The 22,410-nt window shown below is 45.4% G+C and overlaps 1 protein-coding gene across 4 annotated transcripts; it reads left to right on the top strand.

The window, feature by feature from the left end:
* Positions 1 to 4,622: 4,622 nt before the first annotated feature.
* Positions 4,623 to 19,123, top strand: MIER3 (MIER family member 3). Of its 4 annotated transcripts, XM_069745902.1 has the most exons (14): positions 4,624 to 4,647; positions 8,047 to 8,071; positions 11,909 to 11,968; positions 12,665 to 12,810; positions 12,907 to 13,041; positions 13,309 to 13,429; positions 13,662 to 13,747; positions 13,831 to 13,903; positions 13,978 to 14,123; positions 14,314 to 14,392; positions 14,977 to 15,071; positions 15,821 to 15,948; positions 17,012 to 17,157; positions 17,242 to 19,123. In XM_069745902.1, exons 4-14 carry the CDS (start codon positions 12,712 to 12,714, stop codon positions 17,682 to 17,684), a joined length of 1,551 nt encoding a protein of 516 aa, XP_069602003.1. In that variant the 5' UTR covers positions 4,624 to 4,647; positions 8,047 to 8,071; positions 11,909 to 11,968; positions 12,665 to 12,711; the 3' UTR covers positions 17,685 to 19,123. The 4 variants fall into 4 exon arrangements, with proteins under 4 accessions (XP_069602001.1, XP_069602003.1, XP_069602002.1 ...); XM_069745900.1 differs by having other exon boundaries at positions 4,623 to 4,647; positions 17,012 to 19,122; XM_069745901.1 differs by lacking the exon at positions 4,624 to 4,647 and having other exon boundaries at positions 7,963 to 8,071; positions 17,242 to 17,829.
* The last annotated feature ends 3,287 nt before the right edge of the window (positions 19,124 to 22,410 follow it).

The following is a 22,410-nucleotide window of genomic DNA, read 5'->3' as shown; positions in this document are numbered from 1 at the left end:
GAGGAGATCGCACAGTACAGGATGTATATGAGGAGATCGCACAGTACAGGGATGTATATGAGGAGATCGCACAGTACAGGGATGTATATGAGGAGATCGCACAGTACAGGGATGTATATGAGGAGATCGCACAGTACAGGGGATGTATATGAGGAGATCGCACAGTACAGGGATGTATATGAGGAGATCGCACAGTACAGGGGATGTATATGAGGAGATCGCACAGTACAGGATGTATATGAAGAGATCGCACAGTACAGGGATGTATATGAGGAGATCGCACAGTACAGGGGATGTATATAAGGAGATCGCACAGTACAGGGATGTATATGAGGAGATCGCACAGTACAGGGATGTATATGAGGAGATCGCACAGTACAGGGATGTATATGAGGAGATCGCACAGTACAGGGATATATATGAGGAGATCGCACAGTACAGGGATATATATGAGGAGATCGCACAGTACAGGATGTATATGAGGAGATCGCACAGTACAGGGATGTATATGAGGAGATCGCACAGTACAGGGATGTATATGAGGAGATCGCACAGTACAGGGATGTATATGAGGAGATCGCACAGTACAGGGATATATATGAGGAGATCGCACAGTACAGGGATATATATGAGGAGATCGCACAGTACAGGATGTATATGAGGAGATCGCACAGTACAGGGGATGTATATGAGGAGATCGCACAGTACAGGGATGTATATGAGGAGATCGCACAGTACAGGGGATGTATATGAGGAGATCGCACAGTACAGGATGTATATGAGGAGATCGCACAGTACAGGGATGTATATGAGGAGATCGCACAGTACAGGATGTATATGAGGAGATCGCACAGTACAGGGATGTATATGAGGAGATCGCACAGTACAGGGATGTATATGAGGAGATCGCACAATACAGGGATGTATATGAGGAGATCGCACAGTACAGGGATGTATATGAGGAGATCGCACAGTACAGGATGTATATGAGGCGATCGCACAGTACAGGGATGTATATGAGGAGATCGCACAGTACAGGGATGTATATGAGGAGATCGCACAGTACAGGGGATATATATGAGGAGATCGCACAGTACAGGGATGTATATGAGGAGATCGCACAGTACAGGGATGTATATGAGGAGATCGCACAGTACAGGGATGTATATGAGGAGATCGCACAGTACAGGATGTATATGAGGAGATCGCACAGTACAGGGATGTATATGAGGAGATCGCACAGTACAGGGGTGTATATGAGGAGATCGCACAGTACAGGGATGTATATGAGGAGATCGCACAGTACAGGGATGTATATGAGGAGATCGCACAGTACAGGATGTATATGAGGAGATCGCACAGTACAGGGATGTATATGAGGAGATCGCACAGTACAGGGGATATATATGAGGAGATCGCACAGTACAGGGATGTATATGAGGAGATCGCACAGTACAGGGATGTATATGAGGAGATCGCACAGTACAGGGATGTATATGAGGAGATCGCACAGTACAGGATGTATATGAGGAGATCGCACAGTACAGGGATGTATATGAGGAGATCGCACAGTACAGGGATGTATATGAGGAGATCGCACAGTACAGGATGTATATGAGGAGATCGCACAGTACAGGGATGTATATGAGGAGATCGCACAGTACAGGGATGTATATGAGGAGATCGCACAGTGCAGGGATGTATATGAGGAGATCGCACAGTACAGGGATGTATATGAGGAGATCGCACAGTACAGGGATGTATATGAGGAGATCGCACAGTACAGGATGTATATGAGGAGACCGCACAGTACAGGATGTATATGATGAGATCGCACAGTACAGGGATGTATATGAGGAGATCGCACAGTACAGGGGTGTATATGAGGAGATCGCACAGTACAGGGATGTATATGAGGAGATCGCACAGTACAGGGGATGTATATGAGGAGATCGCACAGTACAGGGGATGTATATGAGGAGATCGCACAGTACAGGGATGTATATGAGGAGATCGCACAGTACAGGGGATATATATGAGGAGATCACACAGTACAGGGATGTATATGAGGAGATCGCACAGTACAGGGATGTATATGAGGAGATCGCACAGTACAGGGATGTATATGAGGAGATCGCACAGTACAGGGGATGTATATGAGGAGATCGCACAGTGCAGGGATGTATAAGAGGAGATCGCACAGTACAGGGATGTATATGAGGAGATCGCACAGTACAGGGATGTATATGAGGAGATCGCACAGTGCAGGGATGTATAAGAGGAGATCGCACAGTACAGGGATGTATATGAGGAGATCGCACAGTACAGGGATGTATATGAGGAGATCGCACAGTACAGGGGATGTATATGAGGAGATCGCACAGTACAGGGGTGTATATGAGGAGATCGCACAGTACAGGGATGTATATGAGGAGATCGCACAGTACAGGGATGTATATGAGGAGATCGCACAGTACAGGGATGTATATGAGGAGATCGCACAGTACAGGGGATGTATATGAGGAGATCGCACAGTACAGGGGATGTATATGAGGAGATCGCACAGTACAGGGATGTATATGAGGAGATCGCACAGTACAGGGATGTATATGAGGAGATCGCACAGTACAGGGATGTATATGAGGAGATCGCACAGTACAGGGATGTATATGAGGAGATCGCACAGTACAGGGGATGTATATGAGGAGATCGCACAGTACAGGGCATGTATATGAGGAGATCGCACAGTACAGGGATGTAAAAGAGGAGATCGCACAGTACAGGATGTATATGAGGAGATCGCACAGTACAGGGATGTATATGAGGAGATCGCACAGTACAGGGATGTATAAGAGGAGATCGCACAGTACAGGGGTGTATATGAGGAGATCGCACAGTACAGGGGATGTATATGAGGAGATCGCACAGTACAGGATGTATATGAGGAGATCGCACAGTACAGGATGTATATGAGGAGATCGCACAGTACAGGGATGTATAAGAGGAGATCGCACAGTACAGGATGTATATGAGGAGATCGCACAGTACAGGGATGTATATGAGGAGATCGCACAGTACAGGGATGTATAAGAGGAGATCGCACAGTACAGGGGTGTATATGAGGAGATCGCACAGTACAGGGGATGTATATGAGGAGATCGCACAGTACAGGGATGTATATGAGGAGATCGCACAGTACAGGGATGTATATGAGGAGATCGCACAGTACAGGATGTATATGAGGAGATCGCACAGTACAGGGATGTATATGAGGAGATCGCACAGTACAGGATGTATATGAGGAGATCGCACAGTACAGGGATGTATATGAGGAGATCGCACAGTACAGGGATGTATATGAGGAGATCGCACAGTACAGGGATGTATATGAGGAGATCGCACAGTACAGGATGTATATGAGGAGATCGCACAGTACAGGGGATGTATATGAGGAGATCGCACAGTACAGGGATATATATGAGGAGATCGCACAGTACAGGGATGTATATGAGGAGATCGCACAGTACAGGGATGTATATGAGGAGATCGCACAGTACAGGGATGTATATGAGGAGATCGCACAGTACAGGATGTATATGAGGAGATCGCACAGTACAGGATGTATATGAGGAGATCGCACAGTACAGGGGGTGTATATGAGGAGATCGCACAGTACAGGGATGTATATGAGGAGATCGCACAGTACAGGGATGTATATGAGGAGATCGCACAGTACAGGGATGTATATGAGGAGATCGCACAGTACAGGGATGTATATGAGGAGATCGCACAGTACAGGATGTATATGAGGAGATCGCACAGTACAGGGATGTATATGAGGAGATCGCACAGTACAGGGATGTATATGAGGAGATCGCACAGTACAGGGATGTATATGAGGAGATCGCACAGTGCAGGGATGTATAAGAGGAGATCGCACAGTACAGGGATGTATATGAGTTGATCGCACAGTACAGGATGTATATGAGGAGATCGCACAGTACAGGATGTATATGAGGAGATCGCACAGTACAGGATGTATATGAGGAGATCGCACAGTACAGGATGTATATGAGGAGATCGCACAGTACAGGGATGTATATGAGGAGATCGCACAGTACAGGATGTATATGAGGAGATCGCACAGTACAGGGATGTATATGAGGAGATCGCACAGTACAGGATGTATATGAGGAGATCGCACAGTACAGGGATGTATATGAGGAGATCGCACAGTACAGGGATGTATATGAGGAGATCGCACAGTACAGGGATGTATATGAGGAGATCGCACAGTACAGGATGTATATGAGGAGATCGCACAGTACAGGGATGTATAAGAGGAGATCGCACAGTACAGGGATGTATATGAGGAGATCGCACAGTACAGGATGTATATGAGGAGATCGCACAGTACAGGATGTATATGAGGAGATCGCACAGTACAGGATGTATATGAGGAGATCGCACAGTACAGGATTGCTGTGGCATTGTGGCTCCTCCCCCACCTGGTCCACCGCTGGAGGCCCCGCCCCCCTTTCGGCCTCGGACACCTCTGGCTGGTCGCTCAGTCATTGGCTGTCACTCTCCATCCGGGTACTTTGCGCAGTTGCAGCTCGTTCGCCTAGAGGTACCAATATGGCGGAGGTAAGGAGGAAAACCGGGCCGGAGCGGGGGGAGGGACGATACAGACGGAAATCCCGGGCTCCACAGCCACGGAAACCGGTCTAATATCCCCGTAATCCCGATCTTACAGCCCCATTCACCGCTGAAGGAAGTCTGGGGGCGAGAGGGCGTCTCTGAGGCGAGAAAATCGCCTTTAGGCCGTGGGTGGGAGCGGACTGTCCGGGGTGGGGGGAGGGACCGAGGACGGAGAGGCGGCGGCCGGGGCCAGTGGTTTCCGGTGTGAAGTGGCCGATGAGTGAGCGCGGTGTATCCGGCAGTAGTGGCCCCAACACCGCTCCCCTCATCTCCGTGCACTCCCCGGGGGATGTGTGATGGACGGGGAGTCCGGGAGCCGAGCGCCTCAGTCCGGCCGGGGCCTGCCTCACCCCGGGCACTGGCCATCATCCACAGCCAGGCCGTCCTGGCCCCTCCTGTGCAGCGGTCCCCCCCTCCTGTGCAGCGGCCCCCCCCTCCTCCTGTGCAGTGCCCCCCCCCCCTGTGCAGCGGCCCCCCTCCTCCTGTGCAGCGGTCCCCCCTCCTGTGCAGTGCCCCCCCCCTCCTGTGCAGCCGCCCTCCCCCCCCCTCCTCCTGTGCAGCGGCCCCCTCCCCTCCTGTGCAGCGGCCCCCTCCTCTCCTGTGCAGCGGCCCCCCCTCTCCTGTGCAGCGGCCCCCTCCCCTCCTGTGCAGCGGCCCCCTCCCCTCCTGTGCAGCGGCCCCCCCCCCTCTCCTGTGCAGCAGTCCCCCTCTCCTGTGCAGCGGTCCCCCTCTCCTGTGCAGCGGTCCCCCTCTCCTGTGCAGCGGCCCCCCCTCTCCTGTGCAGCGGCCCCCCCTCTCCTGTGCAGCGGCCCCGTGCAGACCCCCACACCCTCATGTAAGAGGCCATGAGATCAGTTTTGCAGCCTGCATTCATTAACCATGTAGCCGTCTGCCCTGTATCTCTCCCTGGTATCACTGACTGCAGAATGAGTGCACGGAGTGTGTGTCAGTGAGCTCGTCCTGACAGTTTTGCGAGCCACTTTGTCACTCCCTGATCTGTCTTTTTCTGAGTTCTTCCCGGCTCCGTTATGTCCACAGAAATCATTGTTGAATGTGCAGAGAAACAAATAGCCAATAAAATCAAACTGCAACTTTTTTTTTAAACTATTTTTAGGTCCAAATCCCTGCACGTGAGTGCAGTATCCTCCAATATGGAGAATCCTTGTAATACCTCATGTGTCGGTGTCATGTTGTGTAGCACAGGCTGAGATGTGCAGCACATGGTACACGGTCCCTCTGCCCTGATAACGCCGTGTATGCGCACATAGTGAGCGGGATCTACACACCTTATATACTGTACCATCAGATCCCGTGCAGAGATGTGGGGTCCATTGTCTGTGCGGGATGAGGATGTCGGTGACCTGAATGATCATGTGCTCATAGTTACCGGACTAAGGTCCCCAGTGCTACCTCTGAATTACAGGCAGAGGAGGGTGAACATTGCCTGACACGGATGCACACCTGCATGTAAGGAGCACACTGGGCACTGAAAGTATTCAGACCCCTTTACATTTTTCACTTTTTTTCAGTGCAGCCGTTTGGTAAATTCAGAAAAGTTCATTTTCTCATTAATGTTCACTCTGCACCCCATCTTGATTGAAAAAAAAAAATGCAGTAATTTTTGTTAATTTAGTAAAAAAGAAAAACTGAACTATCCCATGGTCATAAGTATTCAGACCCTTTGCTCAGTATTGGGTAGAAGCACCTTTTGAGCTCGTACAGCCATGAGTCTTCTTGGGAATGATGCCACAAGTTTTTCACCCCTGGATTTGGGGATCCTCGGCCATTCTTCCTTGCAGATCCTCTCCAGTTCTGTCAGGTTGGACGGTGAACGTTGGTGGACGCCATTTTCAGGTCTCTCCAGAGATGCTCAGTTGGGTTTAGGTCAGGAACGGTCACAGAGTTGTTCTGAAGCCGCTCCTTTGTTATTTTAGCTGTGTGCTTAGGGTCATTGTCTTGTTGGAAGGTGAACCTTCGGCCAAGTCTGAGGTCCAGAGCACTCTGGAAGAGGTTTTCATCCAGGATATCTCTGTACTTGGCCGCATTCATGTTTCCTTCAATGACAACCACTCGTCCTCTCCCTGCAGCTGAAAAACACCCCCATAGCATGATGCTGCCACCACCATGCTTCACTGTTGGGATTGTATTGGGCAGGTGATGAGCAGTGCCTGGCTTTCTCCACACATACAGCTTAGAATTATCACCAAAAAGGTCTATCTTCATCTCATCAGACCAGAGAATCTTATTTCTCATACTCTGGGAGTCCTTCATGGTTTTTTTTTTAGCAAACCCCATATGTTTTGCACTGAGGAGAGGCTTCCGTCGGGCCACTCTGCCATAAAGGCCTGACTGGTGGAGGCTGCAGTGATAGCTGACTTTGTGGAACTTTCTCCCATCTCCCTACTGCATCTCTGGAGCTCAGCCACAGTGATCTTGGGGTTCTTCTTTACCTCTCTCACCAAGGCTCTTCTCCCACGATTGCTCAGTTTGGCTGGACGGCCAGGTCTAGGAAGACTTCTGGTGGTCCCAAACTTCTTCCATGTAAGGATTATGGAGGCCACTGTGCTCTTAGGAACCTTGAGTCCTGCAGAAATTCTGTTGTAACCTTGGCCTGAACTGTGCCTTGCCACAATTCTGTCTCTGAGCTCCTTGGCCAGTTCCTTTGACCTCATGATCCTCATTTGGTCTGACATGCACTGTGAGCTGTGAGGTCTTATATAGACAGGTGTGCGCCGCTCCAAATCAAGTCCTATCAGATTAATTACACACAGCTGGACTCCAGTGAAGGAGGAGAACCATCTCAAGGAGGATCACAAGGAACTGGACAGCATGTGACAAAAATATGAGTGTCTGAGCAAAGGGGCTGAATACTTATGACCACGTGATATGTTTTTCTTTTTTAATTACATTTGCAAAAATTTCTATATTTGTTTTTTTTTCAGTCAAGATGGGGTGCAGAGTGGACATTAATGAGAAAAAAATGAACTTTTTTGAATTTACCAAATTGCTGCAATGAAACAGAGTGAAAAATTTAAAGGGGTCTGAATACTTTCCGTACCCACTGTATGTAGGGAAGGTTTACATCAGATGCGTTCACCTGTAACACAGACAGAAGATAGGATGTGAATCTGCACATACTAATAACGGTGTCTGGACTGGTGGGTGACATGGCTGCCATTACCTTGGTACCTGAATGGCAAATATCGGGTCGTGAGCTGCACATTAGATTGTTTTGAGATGGGTTTGGCAGGTGGGCCGATTGGAAATCATTGATCTCTGGGATGTAATTTATGGGATGTGTGAGGACACTTAATAACTTGTCATTTTATGTGTTCTCTCTTTCAGACTTCATTTGGCAGTTCGAGCCCAGGTTGGTCCTATTTTCTTACCTTCTAAGCATCGCTTCTTCCTGGCTTGTTGGGGAGATAAATGCAGCCACATTAAAGCTCTCGACGTGTTCATCTGATGAGGAGGAAGTGAAGGTTTTACTGATAAGTCATCACTTGCTGTACGGATAATTAGACTCCAGCTTTCCGCATTTATGATAAATTTCCCATAATATGGAAGTTCTTAGTTTTGATTTTATATCACATTAAGGCCACATTCACACGTTCAGTATTTGTTCAGGATTTCACATCAGTATCTGTAGCCAAAATCAGGAGAGGAACAATCGGAGGAAAAGTCTGATAGAAACCTGTCACCACTTGTGTATTATCACCCTCTCCTGATTTTGGCTACGAATACTGAAGGTGTGAACGTGGCCTTACTCTTAGGGTACCGTCACACAGTGGCATTTTGATCGCTACGACGGCACGATTTGTGACGTTCGAGCGATATATCCGTGACGTTCCAGCGATCTCGCTGTGTCTGACACGCTCCTGCGATCAGGGACCCCGCTGAGAATCGTACGTCGTAGCAGATCGTTTGAAACTTTCTTTCGTCGTCTAGTGTCCTGCTGTGGCAGCATGATCGCATGGTGTAACAAAGGTGTGCACGATATTGTATACGATGTGCGCACAGTAACCAACGGCTTCTACATCGCACATACGTCATGAAATTATCGCTCCAGCGTCGTACATTGCAAAGTGTGACAGCAGTCTACGACGCTGGAGCGACGTTGTTGCGATGCTGGAGCGTCACGGATCGTGCCGTTGTAGCGATCAAAATGCCACTGTGTGACGGTACCCTTACATTCCACCTCTTCTGTCACATAACAAGCAGTGCTGCTTAGGGTTGTATACAGCATTACCCTTCTGAGTTGTCTGGCTCCTGTGCACGGCCTCCTTCTCTTAAGTGTTTGATGTTAGGACTTCACAAATGTTGTGTCACGGACACCTGAGGCTTAGCTAGCCCCCCACTGATGGTCACTGGCCCACGTGTAGAAGATTTGGCATCTTCTGTTGTATATAGGTCATGTGCATAATTAGTCTTATCAAGCCACTACCTGAGAATTAGGACAGCTAATACTCTGATTACGGCTGGAATTGACGCGCAACATTTTGTATTTTCTTCAATTTTTTGTTTTTGAGGGGTACAGAAAGCCAGATCGAAAATGTACATGGTGACGTTGTGGTGCCTGGCTAGTTTCTAACTGGTCCCCATAAACCGTAGTGGCCATTTCTGAACAGGATATACATTGAGTTTAATGCAACAAGCACAGATCCTTGGAAAGAAAACAATGTGGGAATGGTTCCATTAAAGACTATGGGTCATCATGTCGGTCTGTGATCCACTTTAAATCTAGACGGCACATGGATGGCAAACAATGGAGTCGGATCTTTCTTCCAATTCCGTACAGCACAGAAGGGCGATGCAGTGTACGGCTGGACGTCTGTCTGCTTGTTCTCAGTTATCAGCACTGGCTTTATATATTGTTAGAGACAGAATGGTTCACACATTTTAATAATTAATATCCCAAAAATGAGCAGCAAAGATTATGGGGAAATACAGTATCCAGTAATGTAGCTTTAATGCAAACTATAGAACCCCCTGACATTTGTGATGGAAAATCACCTTCATAGTTGGTTCTGTAAATGCAAATAACCTGAATGAAAGTCACCAGAATTCCTTCACCAAATCCTCTACATGTGAATATGGTCTAATGGGAACACGTCTGTCAATCCCGATATATCAGGGAGGAGCCCGATTACCTCCAGCCTCAGCGATGTATAAGGGTATGATGTACCAGCCACAGATATTCACATTGATCTTAGATATTGGTCACGTTTTCTGCCGCATTGGGAAGATTATTATGTGGAGGGAGGAAATGAATAAACTGCTGCATAATAAAGACCTAAACCTACAGTAAAAATCTCATAAAGTACAATGTAAATCAATGAGAAAAAAAAATGCTGTGCACACTTTGCGGAAAATCCGCTGCGGAAACGTTGCGGTTTAAAAGAAGTAGCATGTCACTTCTTTTTTGTGAATCTGCAGCGTTTTTGTACCCATTCCATTATAGAAAACCGAAGGGGTAAAAACCGCAGCAAAAACGCACAAAAAATGCTGCGGAACCGCACAAAAAACGCTGCGGAACCGCAGGTGCGTTTTCTACCAGTAGAGGCAGAATCCGCACCAGAAATTCCTAAGCCTAATCTGCAACGTGTGCACATAGCCATACACCTGAGCCTTTAAGGCCACGTGCACAGTTTGCGGATTACTCTGCGGATTTTTCCGGACTGATTTTGGTAAATCTGCAGGTAACCCGCACTGCGGATTCCCCTGTGGATTCCTATTATGGAGCAGGTGTAAACCGCTGCGGAATCTGCACAAATAATTGACATGCTGTGGAATAGACAACACTACGTTTCCGCGCTGTATTTTCCGCAGCATGTGCACTGCGGATTTTATTTTCCATAGGTTTACATGGTGCTGTAAAGTCAGGGAAAACTGCTGCGAATCCGCAACGTGTGCACATCGCCTTAGTTGTGGGTCAGGAGATCAGCAGTCAGTACATTGAGCATATACTGCTGCTGTGGAAATGTCCTATACGTTAAAGCAATGCTGTTTAGTGTCCTATTAAATGTGAATTCAATGGTTCATTACCTAATGGAAATGATGACAAATTCGGTGTATTTGCTTAATGAAAAACGACCGGTCTCCTTCTATTTATTTTGTTTTAACTGCTTTTAACATTTCCGTTATATTTGACAACTTTAATTTAGTGTAAAGTGTTATTAACGGGAGATTCTAGGACAAACTGCAGCCCTGGCTATGATAGAAACGCCGTCGGGCCTTGTACTTGGCATATCGCGCTGGGTTCACGTGTCTGTACTTTCCAGCCTGTGGACGGACCGTGGTTTGTAGCCCACCTGCAGGTCTCCTGACCTGAACTAACACCCTTCCACCCCCCAATAATGTAAAGGAGTCGCACCATAAATATACGATCCAGACGTGTGAATGTAGCCAGGCCTGAAGCGTTCCTTTTTCCTGGCTCGTATTGCTGGTGTCATGGATTCTAGGCTTATTAGTTGTAGGCTTTTCCGCAGGTCAGACATCATCCCACGTGTGGAAGGTTGGATGACGACGTGCATGTAGGAAAGTTGTCCTGATAGTTAGAAATGATTCCATATCTTTTACCCACTTACTGATCAGGTCTGGTAAATTTACAACTCGGGGAACAGGTTTCCAATAGTGAGGGTTCGAACAACCGTATCATGGCGATATTTTATGTGGTTAGGCAAACACGGTTCTGTGAATTGACCCGTAGCCTAAAAATATTGGATTCCCCTATAACAGTACACTTTTAGCCCCCCGCTGCGGCACTAGAGAAGATCCCCAGGTTTTATGCCACAATGGTGGGGGAAAACCTCACCGCGTTGGCACGTTCTTCCAATGTATGGCCATGTCTCCATTCAGAAGCACCAGTCCACTCTGCTGCCCGTCTCCTGGGCCTCGTTCACATGGCAGAATATTGGTCCGTTTCATGTATTCATGTGTATAAGCCAGACACCAGGCGCAGAATGGCCGGGTCAGATTCTTCTTAGATATCATGATTTAAAATCTGTTATCTGTAAAATATAAATGGCGAGAGTAATAAAAAGGATCTAAACGAAGCATAACCTGGGAGAAATAAAGGATCTGAGCAATGGTCCGGGCGTTGTGTGATGGGGCGAGGGCACGAATCCTAGCAGAGTCTCATCAGAAGTTAGGAACGTAACATGAGTCTGGAAAATACTGTTTTTATTTCAATTTTTCTCTGAAATAGATAACTACTGAAGCGTATCACAATGAAATATTCAATCAGAATGACAAAGAGAAAGTAAAGGTAATTTGTGAAACCATTTTTTTTTTTTTATTATTATTTTCTAAATGCTGAAGTGAGACAGGTGCTTTAAGAGAGTGATCTAGTTATAAGTGTCTGCAGGAAACAAAAAGTGCAAACTCCGGCATCTAAGTCCTGCAGAAAGTGAGCGTCGTGGCACATGTATCACGTCCTTATTGTTTTGTGGGTGCATCTGGGTATCTGGCAAGAAGAAGAATGGAAAAGTCAAAAAATCTCTGGATCAGCGGTTAAAGCGGAGGTGGAAACAACGCAGCTCAAATGCCTGCATCCAACAGAGCCCCCAAACCAGGGAGTCCGCCATTATTGATCCCGGCCAGGAGGGAGACCGCAGGAAGACCGGGCTCTAGGATGTGTGATTGGGGCCAGATGACTTTTTGTACTTTGTGGTCTCTGTTCCTGTCTCTGCTGTCTGTATTGTAAGGCCTCGTCCTCCCTTCTAGGCTGCAGTCCTATGTCGGTTCCGTGTTTAACCACTTGACAGAAATAAATTGTATTATCTTGTGATATATTTTTCTTCCTTGTGAATATACTTCTCTCCCGAGCACAGCCTCGAATGTCCGAGTGTTTCCAGGTCTGTTATTTTGGTATGATGTGTTTTGCGCTGTATTTTATGGCCTCAGAAGATGCTCGTTGCTTTGTCTCTATTAATCGCAGCCTTTTTTTCTTGCTTTCTTTCAGTCGGCTCTCTGTCATCTGAGGATCATGACTTTGACCCTACAGCTGAAATGTTGGTACATGATTATGATGATGAGAGAACTCTTGAAGAGGAAGAAATGAAGGAGGACGGCAAAAATTTTACCTCCAAAATTGAAGATTTAGAAAAGGTGCGCAACAAATCTGCGGTTTACAAATGAACCCTAATGATGCATTTTAGGTGAATGTTGCGTCACTTTTAATCAATGTAAATTGTGTTTCCCCAGGAAGGAAACATGCCTTTGGAGGATTTACTAGCAATCTATGTATATGAGCCTGCAGATCCAGTAATGGCGGGATCCAGTGCGGGGAGCTCCCCAAGTGAGCTCGCCGATGAGCTGCCGGACATGACGTTGGATAAAGTAAGTGCTATTCTTTCTGTATAGGAGCAGTTTTCCCGTGTTCTCACTCCAGCCCTCTGCTTGGCACTTTTATATAATGCATCCATAGGGCTTCATTCATGCAGGAGAACAAGGGGTGCAGAGCTGGTTTGCTTTTTGTGGGAATGTGACCTATCAAACACTTGGGGAAATATTCTATTTTGGGCTGAGTCTTATTAGTTATATTGACCAAACACCAGACTGCACTAAAGTTTATATCTGTGATTAATTTACACCTTTTCATTCCAGGAGGAAATCGCAAAGGACCTTTTGTCTGGTGATGACGAAGAAACACAATCTTCTGCCGATGATTTGACGCCATCCGTGACCTCACACGAAGCAACAGAATTTTTTCCACGTCCCTTAAGGTGTAAGTGAAAACTGAGGTTAAGGCCAAATTTAGACAAGTGTAATATAGGTGCAGTTTAGTATCTGTATTACCGCTACAAGTCCCAACCTGACCGCGAGTCTTCTGACCAGAACAAATAGCAGCATAGAGTCCTATATTTGTGGGTTCACAATAGTTTTGGGGGGCTTTATACTCTATAAGCCACTTTTTAGTGTTAAGTCACAAAATTAATTAATTGCTTTGTGATAAACAGCAAACACGGCCTTTGATGGAGATAAGGAGTCAGAAAGCGAGGATTTAGAAACTGATCTGGGGAATTCTTCAGAGGACTTGAGAAAAGTAAGTGTCTTCATGGAAATTTGATAAAATGCTGCACTTGTGTTAAATAATGAATGCTGAAATCTGTCCCTCCATCTATGCAGGAAATAATGATCGGTCCCTATCATCAGGCAGATATCCCAGCTTTCCAGGGACACTACACGGCAGACCCGTCAGGTAAGTTTGCTAATAATCTCCATGATGTGAGGCGTACGGTGCTTGTAGTCGTGTATAACTCTCATCATTCACAGCACATGAATATGAGGATCACTTGATCTGGAGTCCGGATGTAGTTCCTGAAAGCAAAGTGGAAGAATATCTATTGGAAACCAGAATCGATAGCAAGCGGGATATGGGCAGAGTCTCGGATGGAGTAATCATTAAGGACGATGAACAGGTATGTGGGTCCATAGTCTTGTGTCAAATAAGTCCTTAAAGTAGACAACCATATTGTTTTTTTGTGAGCCACACGAAGCAGATAACTACATGGAAAAAAAAATGGAAATTTTCAGATCCTGTCATCAGTAACGTCCCCCAAAGTGCTTATCTGTTTTTGCATTCAGTGTAAGATTCTTGTTATTTTCCAGGCCTTGCACGAACTCTTTAAATGTCGATACAACACCCGAGAGGCGATGGAGAGATTCCGGAATAGAAGAATGTTATACGGTAATACTTTAAGTGTTTCTTCCTGTAGAATTTCAGACATTGGGAATAGACGTGTCCATGTGCCATAATGTGTGGAGGGGAGTAGAAAAGCACCAAGCTCTACTTTCGGGTTTCTTAAGAAATGTTATTGGGCTAGATTGGATATGTGTTCCCGGTAGGAATGAAACATGACGGGAGAACGGGAGGCGCAGTTATCAGCTGGATTTTATAATCTCTTATGTAAAGTGAAATATGCTTCTACTTTAATCCTTATTTGTCTTCAGGGCTTAGTGATATCTGCCATCCAGAAGACGCAGAGAAAGGGATATTCAGTACAAGTTCTTGTAAGACATTGGAACCCCATTTCTTGGTGTTCCATTCGTCAGTAAGGCTTTAGCAGTGCTTCGCCAATGCTGTGCCGCCTGTATAGACACATAAAACAAGCATAGAAGGGAAAAGCCATACCACAAAGGTGATGTTGCTAAAATAGATTAGCAGCAAAGCAAAAGAAAAAGTGTTAATTATAATCTGAATGTGATCTTATCAGATGACGTTGCAACCAATACTGACTCTCTGCTTGTGAATTTTTTTATTTTTTTTTACAGCTGATATCCGGCCTTGGACTGAGGATGAATGTAGGAATTTTGAACACGGTCTTCTAATACACGGGAAGGATTTTCATCTAATACAGCAAAATAAGGTAATTTAAGATAATGCCAGTGAAGCGGACTGTAGGATTACATTTCAGTGAGTTGTGTAAAGTGGCTGTACAGGCGGAGCTCCCTGACACTATAGTACAGCCAACAAAGTGATGGAAATGATTGAGATGATAAAGCGAGCTGTCCTGTACCCGTGTGGCAGTTCTGGGGTTGCAGGGTTTTGCTTTTTTTACTCCTATAGAATAATTGTACTTGCGGTGAATTATCAAACAAAGAAACTATAGGAGAGAAAAAGCGCACATAGGGTCTTATCTGACAATTTCAAAATCTGTTATTCAGAAAACTGCTCACCTGGTGCCCCTTTGATAGGGCATATAAACGTCAGCTTCCTCAGATCCACGGCTCAGATTGACCATATCAGGAACCATACAAAGGATTTTTGTGGATATTGTCCGCGCTGCTGAACAAATGGAAATCTGGATGTATTGATGAAAAGGAATGGGTTTTATTCAACGCGCTTCGAAGTCTATATTTGACTTCTTCTGGAAATACCACACACGTTTGTGCTATTTCCTGGAGAATATGTCATCTATAGACTTCAAAACGCGTTGAATAAAACCCATTCCTTTTCATCAATACACCCAGATTTCCATTTGTTCAGCAGCGCGGACAATATCCACAAAAATCCTTTTTGTGGTACTTGTGGTGAATGTATCACAACTGGGAATTCGTTCATTAGTCGCTTGTGACTGAAGTGTAAGTCTGGACTTTTTCTTTTAAATTATTTCAGGTGCGGACCCGGACAGTAGCAGAATGTGTCGCCTTCTATTACATCTGGAAGAAATCTGAGCGATATGATAATTTTGCCCAGCAAACAAGGTTTGGGAAGAAGAGATATCACCATCATCCTGGAGTAACGTGAGTTGAATTTACTGATGCTCCTCTTTTAAAGGGAACCCGTCACTAGGTTTGGCCGATATGAGATACGGCCACCACCTACCACTGATACAGCATTCTACAATATTGTATATCTGCCCCCAACCCGACCTGCAAGACAAGAGAAAGACCTTTCATTATGCTTGCCAGTGGGGCGGCCTGATCTGATGGGTGTTGCTGGTCTTGGTCCGGCGCCTCCCATCTTCTTACGAATGCCTCCCTCCTTGCGTCATCCACATGAAGCGTCCCTACGTCATCCATTCAGTCTCCTCAGTATCGCGCTCCTGCACAGGCGAACATCTCTGCCCTGTTGACATCGGGGACACTGTGTGGATGACATAGAGACACGTCATCCACACGAAGCAAGAAGGGGGGCGACGATGGTATGAAGATGGGAGGTGTCGGATCAAGAACGTCAACACCCATCGGTTCGGATCACCCCGCAAGTGATGAAAGGTCTTTTTCTTCTCTTTCAGGTCGAGTTGGGGGCAGATATCCATAATTATAGAATGCTTATATCGGCATGATAGGTGGTATCTCTCAGTGCTCGCTGTAGTTCTCTGCACAGACTCAGACGGCTGCTGTGCAGATGGGACGGCGTCAAGGCGAAGTGTGCCACTTTCATGTTTTATGAAGCATATAGCTACTTTTGATGTAGTTTTTTTTTTTTTTTTCCAGTTATCCTAATCTGTGGATCCATCAATAGTAGAATTCCTCTTTGTTTCCTATTCCTTGTAAATCCGCTCCTGACTGCCTCCAAAAACTGCACGCCTGATCGTGCAAAACATTTGTGTACAAAGGAGACTTCTTTTTTTTTTTTTTTCATTTAGTTTTGGGACATGGACCCATGTGCTTGTGATGCAGATATTAGGAAAGTACAGTTGTCTCCTTGTACACCTGGCGGGCACAGGCTTCCAGCCCAGAGCTTTATGTGATACTTTACAAACTTTGCCTCTGAATTTTGATATGTGAAGTTCAAAATGGAAAATGTTTGACGCTGCTCACTGTACAATCAATAAACCTTCTTGTGCCTTCTCTTATCCAGGGATTACATGGACCGATTGTTGGATGAAGCGGAGATCCTGGGAGGAGCAGACAATCCATCAGCCTTAACCTGCCAAAACCGATCGGATTCCATCCCCGACTCCCAGCTCAACCTGCTGAACTCCATCACTGCTAATGATCTCACAGGTGAGGCGATGCTGCGTGCCACCATCCAGCACCAGCCGCCACATCTACAGGGGGCTCCTAACCATTTCCCACCTTTCCTTTCAGCACTGTCTCACAGTGTAGCATGCAATAATCCAGACGCAAACTGTTTGAACGATGGCTTCCCAGCATTGGACACGTTACCCCGGGGCCCGGTAAATCATGTGCCTGTTGGAACAGAAGACTTGCTTTCATTGCCCACTAATGGGGAAAGTGATTGTTTTAACTTATTTGAGACTGGATTTTATCCTCCGGAACTTAACACAGTGAGTTTATGCAGCGATGAATCTGAGAGGCCGGCGAAGAGGATAAAAATGGGGATCTCCGTCCCGGAATCCTACATCAGCGACGTTTCTGTAAATAACCTGGACTTTGAGAACCACACGCACCATATCACCAGTGCCAAAATGGCCGTATCTGTGGCAGACTTTAGCAGTTTATCTGCAAGTGAGACAAACAGTTTTATAAGCTCCCACACACTACACCACACGGCCCTACAATCGGAATAACTCCACCTTGCGTCCTCCGGGCAAACGGCGGAGGATGAAATCTGATCATAAACTTCGGGTTTGCTGAGTCTTTCACTGGAAGTTTGAACTTTTTTTTTTTTTCTTTTTTTGCTATGACATCAGTGATGTCTTTGTATGTACAGAAACTATATCTTGATTTTTGTCAAGAATTACCTTCGTTTTGGTCCATTAATGTGGAAACGGACAATGTTCAGCAGAGTCGGGAACTCAGATTATGTTCTGGGGAAGCAGCTTTAGACTTAATTATTATTATTATTTTTTTTTTTTTTTGTAAAGTTTTGTTAAAAGTCTGTAGATAACTGAGTCTCCCATCTCAAAAACCAGCACAGGTTCCAAGTCCCCCCGAGAGCAAAGAGGGCAGCGGGAAAGCAATGTTTACAGGTACCGGTCCGATCCCGCTCCATGTAGCATTTTATTTTTAAAGCGGGTTCGGCACCCAGCCCGACGATGAGGGTCTTTAGTTAATTTTGAGCTCACTATTTCATGGGAGCACTAGTGCATAAACCACGATCACCTCTCGCACATGCGATAGTCTACGTTTTGCTCCAATATTCACCACATTGTTCTTCTACTGCCAGAGTGGAATTTTGTGTACTTTTGTAGGATTTTTTTTTTTTTTTTTTTTTTTTTCCCCTTTTGTGGTATTATTTTTTTTTTATTAGGGGTAAACACTTTTGTCTACGACTTCTCGAAGATTGTAAAATAAATTACACATTAATCTGTGTATCCGAAAGTATTCTGGAGAAGAGGACGTGGTCCAAGCTTGGCTTCTGATTCTAGGACAAAGTCCAGGTTGACGGATCCCGTTGGCTCGGCCTGTGCTTCACCGATTTCCCTCCTCATGCCCTGCCAAGCCATGATCATGTCTCCAGTGTACATGTACTGCTCCATGAGCCAGAGCTTGCCAATACATCCGCCTCGTAGTTATGATCTATGTGCTCCTATTACAATGCACACTTTTTTTTTTTTTTTTTCTTCCTTGTGCTTCCTCTGCCAAAGAGTCCTTCCCCTCACTGTCCAGTCGTCTACCACTGCTGCTCCCGTTACGCTCCGGTTATCTGAGCGACCTCCATCGTTCATCCTATGCGCTGTGTCTGGGGGAGATTTAGGAATCGTAGATTTGGGGGTCGGGTATTTATTATTCACTTACTGTGAACTGCATTTCAGATTAGTCCCACGTCACCGCTTTACTTGAAGGATGATACAATGACCCTGCGGACGTTCTATGGCCTCGTTACCCCTCGGGCGGTGGCACTCGTCGTCTTTTACACCCCCTCGTTACATCCGGATGACTGATGCTTCAACCTGTTGCACTTTTTCTTGCCACGATCGCTTCTCCACCGCCGACGCAGTAATACTCGGTTTATCTATGCATTGCTAGACTCTCCAGTTTCTTGCCAGTAGTTTTGGTTGTCAGCAAAAAAAAAAAAAAAAAAAGAAAAACTTTTGTACCGACACTTTACTTACTGAATAGAGATTTTTATTTTATTTTTTTTTTTTTTTTTAATTTCTGACCAAATTTTATTTATTTTATTTTTCTTGCTTTGAACAATAGGCATTAGGCTAGCAAGTCGTCCTTTCATGGCAGCCGATGACTCCTTCCTGGCCTCAGCGACAGTCTATGGGTTCCCTACTGTGGCCGCAGCAACTAACAAAAGTTCTTTTTGTATGTTCCATATAAATATATATATATAAAATCTATATCTCTATTTTTCTTTTTCGATGTTGCTGATTGTGTGGGCAGACGAGTGTTGGAAACTGTGAGCTAGCATTAAAGATTTACCTCTAATTCTCGTGATGAGGCAATAATTGCAAGACTTTTTTTTGTTGTTGTTGTATATACTTGTACATTTTCTTATCTTGGATATATATATATATATTTCTGTAAAATTTGTTTTCAGTTTTCCTGCGGTGTATAGTATCATCTTTGTGCATGCCTAATGTGACAGAACGTGTACCACTATTAACTTTACCCATGTAAAATAGCTATTTATTATTTTCCTTTTTTTTTAACTCTTTAAAGCTGGGCTTTCTGTTTTAAAGATGTCATGCTAGTTTTTTTTAACCCCTTAGCTGCTGCAGTTACAAAGCAGTAGTCTGCGACCTATAACTTTTTACAGCTGTTGGTTTGCTGGGAGTTGTAGTTCCGCAACAGCTGATGTTGCAGCCACCCCCTGTTCGTTCTGTGGGCCGGACTGCAGATTGCACAGTCAATGGCGGCTTTGGGGTTCCTACCACTGCGCCAGTAGTGGAGGAGGAGGCCATTCTGTGTCTAATATTCATTCCTCTGCCGCTTGGTTGACGGCGGAGATTGTGAATATCCACTAGACACCATGGTCGCCCTCAGGCCACACACGGGCGCCAAGGGACCTGCAAACATGAAGAATCTTATGTTGCCTTTCTGTATCGACACGTTAAAGCACAATTTTCTCTAGGAAACCGATGAATTATTTGTTTTTTTGCAGCAATTTTAGTTTCATGCAGAGAAACCAAAAAGAAAACGGTCACATCTATTGTCTTTAACGGCGTCTGGTGTGTTACGTGGGGCGGAATAATTGGGTCCGTATCTAGCAATACTGCAGCTGGTAGTGCGTTACTACGTGGCGGTAAATACGGCGTCCTGGTTAAGCGGCGGGCACTTTCTATGTAGCGTAATTTAAGGCAACGTAACACAAGATAACATGGCTGATCGGAAAGGTGCGATCCCCCAGACCGGTTGTCAGAGGCTTGTGTTTTTCTTTTTTTTTTTCTCCATTTGGGACAGAATGGCGCCATAACGTGCACCTGGCCTTACGAAATTTGCCTCAAATACCCGCTCTTGGGTTTAGATAGTTACGGTGCATCAGTCTAGAGTTTTCCAGGAAGCCTGAAGACACAATGGTGAAGGTTTCTCGGGGGGGGGGGGGGGGGCCTGCGAGCACAACTGCGGACGTCAGATCTGTATTTTCTCACCCGTGGTAGCCATTCTGGTTTTTGTTGAAGATACTGACCGCAGTACAGACCTGACGTCCGCACTTGGCGAGCGCTCCGATGCCTTAAGGACCGCACCTTTATGTTCAGCCTCTTGTCGTCCATAGCTGCTTACGCATCGTATTGATTTTTTTGTTTGTTTAATTGCTGAATTTACTTGAAGGGGTGTACAACATGTCCGAAGGAAATGCTCTAGTGTGTACTATTAGGTCCGCAGTTGTGCAGTGTTTTATTTTTCCTTTTATTCCACAGCCAATTGGCAAATGTTAAAGCCGAGTTCATGACTGGAATGTGAGAATTATATATTATTTTTTTGCCTACAAGGTAAATGAGCGACCCGAGAGCGGGCCTGCTCACAGCCGATCTTATGCCTCCACCAAGCAATTAGAAATATTCTATTTTTTCTAAGAAAAAAAAAGTGAAAAAAAAAAAATCTGAATCACACAATGAGATGGAGTATTTACTGAATGGTAACTTTTATAAAAAATAAATAAAATAAACATTAAAAGGAAAAGATCGCCATGTATATTTGTTAAGCTCTGTATGAAGATTCCTGTTGTATCACCAGTGTCTGTGCTTTTTTTTTTTTTTTTATTTTTATTTTTTTTTTTTGCCCCTTTTTTTTTTTTTCTCTTAAGTTTATAAAAACAGACAATGACCAGTAACGACCCAGAGGAATCCCTGGGTGACAATCAGAACGACCTGTCATGTGCGGCTGGAGGAGGTCACTGCGTTGGTTTTAATATTTGTACATAAACACTGACTTTTTTTTTTTTTTTTTTAACATTATTTTGTATTTTTGTTGTATTTTAATATCTGGTGTACAGTTCCAGAAATAAAGTCTGGAAATCTTACCTCGATGGCAGCGTCTGTTGCATTTGTTTTTTGATTCGTACTTAATCACATGAACACTGAACAGTGGGGCTGAAAAGGGGTAACGTGGGCCAGAGGAAAATGGGTAAAGGTACTGTCACACTAAGCGACGCTGCAGCGATACCGACAACAATGTCGGTCGCTGTTTGGTCACTGGAGAGCTGTCACACAGACAGCTCTCCAGCGACCAACGATCCTGAAGTCCCCGGGTAACCAGGGTAAACATCGGGTTAATAAGTGCAGGGCCGCGCTTAGTAACCCGATGTTTACCCTGGTTACCATTGTAAATGTAAAAAAAAACCACTACATACTTACATTCCCGGTGTCTGGTCATGTCCCTCGCCATCAGCTTCCCGCACTGACTGAGTGCCGGTCGTAAAGTACAGCGGTGACGTCACCGCTGTGCTTTGGTGAGCGCCGGCCAGCCGTAAAGCAGTCAGTGCGGGAAGCTGAAGGCAAGGGACGCGACAGACACCGGAATGTAAGTATGTAGTGTTTGTTTTTTTACATTTACAATGTTAACCAGGGTAAACATCGGGTTACTAAGCGCGGCCCTGTGCTTAGTAACCCGATGTTTACCCTGGTTACCAGTGAAGACATCGCTGGATCGGCGTCACACACGCCGATCCAGCGATGTCAGCGGGAGATCCAGCGACGAAATAAAGTTCTGGACTTTCCCCAGCGACCAACGATCTCCCAGCAGGGGCCTGATCGTTGGTCGCTGTCACACAGAACGATTTAGTTAACGATATAGTTGCTACGTGACAAAAAGCAACGATATCGTTAACGATATCGTTATGTGTGACGGTACCTTAATGGTTATTGTCACCCCAGGGCTAGGTTCACACCACAGTATAAAAAA

Source organism: Ranitomeya imitator, chromosome 1 (genome assembly GCF_032444005.1).
Source record: "Ranitomeya imitator isolate aRanImi1 chromosome 1, aRanImi1.pri, whole genome shotgun sequence".
In the NCBI taxonomy this organism is placed as follows: Eukaryota; Metazoa; Chordata; class Amphibia; order Anura; family Dendrobatidae; genus Ranitomeya; species Ranitomeya imitator.
The sequence above is the reverse complement of the archived record's forward strand: the minus strand, read 5'-3'. Positions and strand labels throughout refer to the sequence as shown.

Excerpts from the sequence above, each read along its gene's own strand:
- MIER3 (XM_069745900.1), top strand. The coding sequence starts at position 12,712 with ATGTTGGTACATGATTATGATGATGAGAGAACTCTTGAAGAGGAAGAA. Across the intron at positions 13,430-13,661 it reads TTTTCCACGTCCCTTAAGGT|CAAACACGGCCTTTGATGGA; the intron begins GTAAGTGAAAAC and ends TGTGATAAACAG. Across the intron at positions 14,393-14,976 it reads GAATAGAAGAATGTTATACG|CTGATATCCGGCCTTGGACT; the intron begins GTAATACTTTAA and ends TTTTTTTTACAG.